Genomic DNA, 4,131 nt, shown 5'->3' on the forward strand with positions numbered 1-4,131 from the left:
TATTAGTAATTTTTTTGTCAGAGTTTATTTATATCGCGAGTGAAATTTGGATTATCGAAGCCGTTTCTTCTAAGAACCAAATGATTAATACAGAAGAAAAAAAAAAACTGGTTAATTGTTTTTCATCTTGAAAAATAAAAATTAAACTAGTTGATGATAATTATTAAATCAAAGCATGTAATAATTAATTAAAAAAAATGATTGATTTTTGGGGTACTTTGACCTTAAAACTTGATTGTGCAAGAAAACTTCAATTGGATAACTTGTCTTTTGCAAGAGCAATGTCTTTACGTCACTTTGAATTAAGGATAAGAATGTGTGTTTGATACCAATCAACAACTATACAAACACCATACTTATACCATGCTACTATTTACATTTTGTAGTTTCTTATTTTAGCAACAATCTTATGAACCGTTGCTGATGTGGATATGAATCAGCAAGTCAAGTAGCTATGATATTAATACTATTATGTATGTATGTTATTTGATTTGTGAAGATAAAATAGATTTGGTTTCAAAGGTGGAAATAGCTATATTTATTTTTGTTCTAATCCAAAATAATTGTAAGAATCTAACAATTTTTCAAATGGATAGGGTTTGTGGGTCCATTAGTAATTATGATCCAGTTGGGTTTGTTGAGGCCCATTTTCTTTCTATCTATCTGGAAGAAAGTTAGCTAGATACCAATGATCAATTAGTTCAAGTGGTAAAAGTATTAATTAAAGTGGTAAAAGTTTTGGTCTCTTTAAGGATGTAGTTAGGGTTTCGATATCTAGCTCATATGTATGTAAATAATTTGATTGGGAGTTGAGAACCCACCTTGTGTGCTCTTCCCCGACGGAGATTAATCATCATTAACGACAGTGAAAACTTCATATCAATATCATACTAACTGAGAAAAAAAAAAAAAAAAAGCTAACTAGATAGATGGGGTTAACACATCATGCAAGAAAGTGGTAATCAATAAAGAATGTTTATACATAAATTAATTATAGTTAACCGCAGTGAAAATTTCATATCAATATCCTGCTAACTAAAAAAGAAAGCTAGATAGATAGATGGGGTTAACACATCTTGCAAGAAAGTGGTATTCAAAAAAGGATAATAGGACAGGATGTTTACATGTAGATGCCCACCATGCCACACGAATATAATCATCATTTTTATATTTTGTGTAGTTTTCTTGGTGTACTCATAACTATTGTATAACAAATTTATTCTGCCTATATAGAAAATTTAATTCAACTACAATTTTTCCACGTTTTCATTGAATACAGGTAATTATATCCATAGTAGTAGTACACTCATTAATGATTACAAAAATTATGAAAATTTTTTTTCCTACCCCAACAATCTTCACTTTACCCCAACAATCCTATTTGAAATGACAAATATACCCTCATATATAATGTAAAACTGGAAAAAAAAAAACATTATTTACCCTAGTCAAAAAAGTGTTCCGGTGTGAGTTCGGCGAATTTGAGCGAGTAAGTACAATTTTACATACCGGTACACTTTTTCGAAGTGTGCCGGTTCGATTTCCTTACCGGTACACTTGAAAACAAGTGTTCCGGTATGAATATTCATACCGGTACACTTGAAAAAAAGTGTACCGGTATGCATATTCATACCGGAACACTTTTTTTCAAGTGTACCGGTATGAATATTCATACCGGAACACTTTTTTCAAGTGTACCGGTATGAATATTCATACCGGAACACTTGACAAAAAGTGTACCGGTAAAGACGATTTCTGCGTATCATATTACATACCGGTACACTTTTAAAAAAGTGTACCGGTTCACAGTGAATTTTTTTTTAAAATTTTTTTTTTTTTTTTTCAGTGGTGCGTACAAGAGGAGGAGACGGTAGAATTAGGCATAACAGAGGACGCGGAGAGTCTCGGCCACATCAGGAGGAGCCGGAAGACGATGAGATGCCGCCAGTGCATCAGGAGCAGGTTGAGGAGCAGGTTGAGGAGGAGGCTGAGCAGCAGGCTGTGCAGCAGGCTTGGCCTGGAGGGCCGATCGATACGAGTCTTTTGACTCGATACGAGCATCATGTTGCTCGTCATGTATGGTTTGGTCAGGTACTACTTTGTTTTTTTTGTTATTATTTGTTAAGTTATATTGATCATTTTTTTTTAATTTGTATTGTTTATACTCTCGTTACAACTGTTAAATCCTTATTTTACATACAAATTTAGTGTTAAAATATTATTATAGTTCATTTTCAATGTCTTATGATATGCATCCAATTATCCGGTCTAATTTATTATTCACAATGTTTTTTTATTAAATATATGTAGGAACGTGTCGAAGGTGACAAAATTGAGCTACGAATAGTATCTTTAGGAAGAAAGTTAGCTGACAGGATTCCTGATCACCATCCTCAAGTTATTCAAGGGTGGTTGAATATTTCGGGGTTGTGCTGGCTTGAGCGGACTAGCTTGAAATTTACCGATCCGCAGCTTATATCCGCATTTGTTGAGAGGTGGCACCCTGAGACATCGTCATTTCACATGCCGTTCGGCGAGATGACTATTACTTTGGACGATGTGGCATGTCTTCTGCATCTACCTGTTAGGGGTCAGTTTTATACTCCTGTATCAGTTTCTCAAGAACAAGCTGCGGAACTTGCAGTTGAGTTGTTAGGAGAGGAGTATGAATTTGCATTGCGAGAGACTGTAGCGCAGAGGGGTGGTTATTTTTCACAGCAGTGGCTATATGAGAGTTATAATAGGAATGCCAATTTCTACGGGAAATATGACTGCGCAGCTAGGGCATGGATGTTGATGTTGGTGGGATCTACCATTCTGGCCGATAAGAGTTATACACGTGTGGATGCCAAATGGCTACTTCTGTTTAGTGATTTGTCTGCAGTCCATACATATTCGTGGGCCAATATTGCATTAGTTTGTTTATACGATAACTTGAACGATGCATCCATGTTTTCTACGAGGGCCCTTGCAGGGTATGCGACACTTCTTCAGGTATGCGACACTCACTACAAAGACATAATTTAAATATTGCGTAATTAAATTTTTTTTCTCTTTGCTGTGCAATTAAATTTTGTTTTTATCTTTATTGCGTAATTTAATTTTCTTTTCTCTTTGTTGCGTTGTTAACAATTTTCTTTTTTTTCTTTTTTGTAACAGTGTTGGATCCACGAGTATTTTCCTACCCTTGGTAGGCGGGCTCAGTCGGATCTTAATTGTGATAATCCTGGATTTCCTCGAGCTATGCGGTGGATGTATAAGCAAGGGAAGACCAAGCTCCCCGAGTATCGGCCTATATTGGATGCACTGACCCCTGATGACGTGATATGGCGTCCGTTTGAGACTCACAGAGGTAGCATTCCTTTTGATCTGATTACTCTGTATAGTGGTCATCTGCGTGGATCCACGGTAGTTCCTTACTTGCCCGAGAGGTGTATTAGGCAATTTGGATTTGTACAGTATATACCACCACCACCACCTCTAGCTCCTGCCTACTCTGATATTGATAGCGACTGGATTGGTTATCACGCGTCCGTTGATCGGATCCTTCAGCCGACACGTCCAGTGACATATGCTAGTGAGACTGTACCTGATTACATGTCCTGGTACTATAGGGTATCACATCCTAGACTGTGTCGCCCTGTTGATGGACCACATGGAGCACCACCAGTTCCGCACTATGCACCTGCACCTGCACCTGCACCTGCACCAGATGCCCCAGTAGACGATGCACCAGCAGATGATGCACCACAAGAAACTGCACTACAGCGTGAGCGGAGATGGAGAGGTATGGCTCGAGGCGCGCTTGAGACATTTCTTACGAGGATAGACGCTGATAGGGATGATGAGGATTTTGAGGAGCTTTTTTTTGCACTAGATGTATGTCGTGGTGCATACTTTATACATGATATATAGCAGCCTCTTTCACAACTTTTCGGGCCTTCAAAGTTGCTTACGCATTCTTTAAAATTGATCAAATACCTTTTTACTATCTAGACAGGAAATTCTATTTGCACACTATGCGGTCTGTGTTGCATGAGTACTCTATTTTAGATAAAGTGCCGGTATCGGGTACGTACCGGTACCCGGTACATGTACGGTACTTCCTCGGTACGCAATGACGTCGTACCT

General features: G+C 37.7%; 1 protein-coding gene across 1 annotated transcript; it reads left to right on the top strand.

Annotated features, from left to right (window-relative positions):
• Nucleotides 1–1,836: 1,836 nt before the first annotated feature.
• On the top strand, nt 1,837–3,915 carry LOC123886870 (protein MAIN-LIKE 1-like). The gene is made up of 3 exons (XM_045936145.1): nt 1,837–2,091; nt 2,311–2,994; nt 3,160–3,915. Exons 1-3 carry the CDS (start codon nt 1,939–1,941, stop codon nt 3,913–3,915), a joined length of 1,593 nt encoding a protein of 530 aa, XP_045792101.1. The 5' UTR covers nt 1,837–1,938.
• The last annotated feature ends 216 nt before the right edge of the window (nt 3,916–4,131 follow it).

Source organism: Trifolium pratense, linkage group LG5 (assembly GCF_020283565.1).
Source record: "Trifolium pratense cultivar HEN17-A07 linkage group LG5, ARS_RC_1.1, whole genome shotgun sequence".
Classification (NCBI taxonomy): Eukaryota; Viridiplantae; Streptophyta; class Magnoliopsida; order Fabales; family Fabaceae; genus Trifolium; species Trifolium pratense.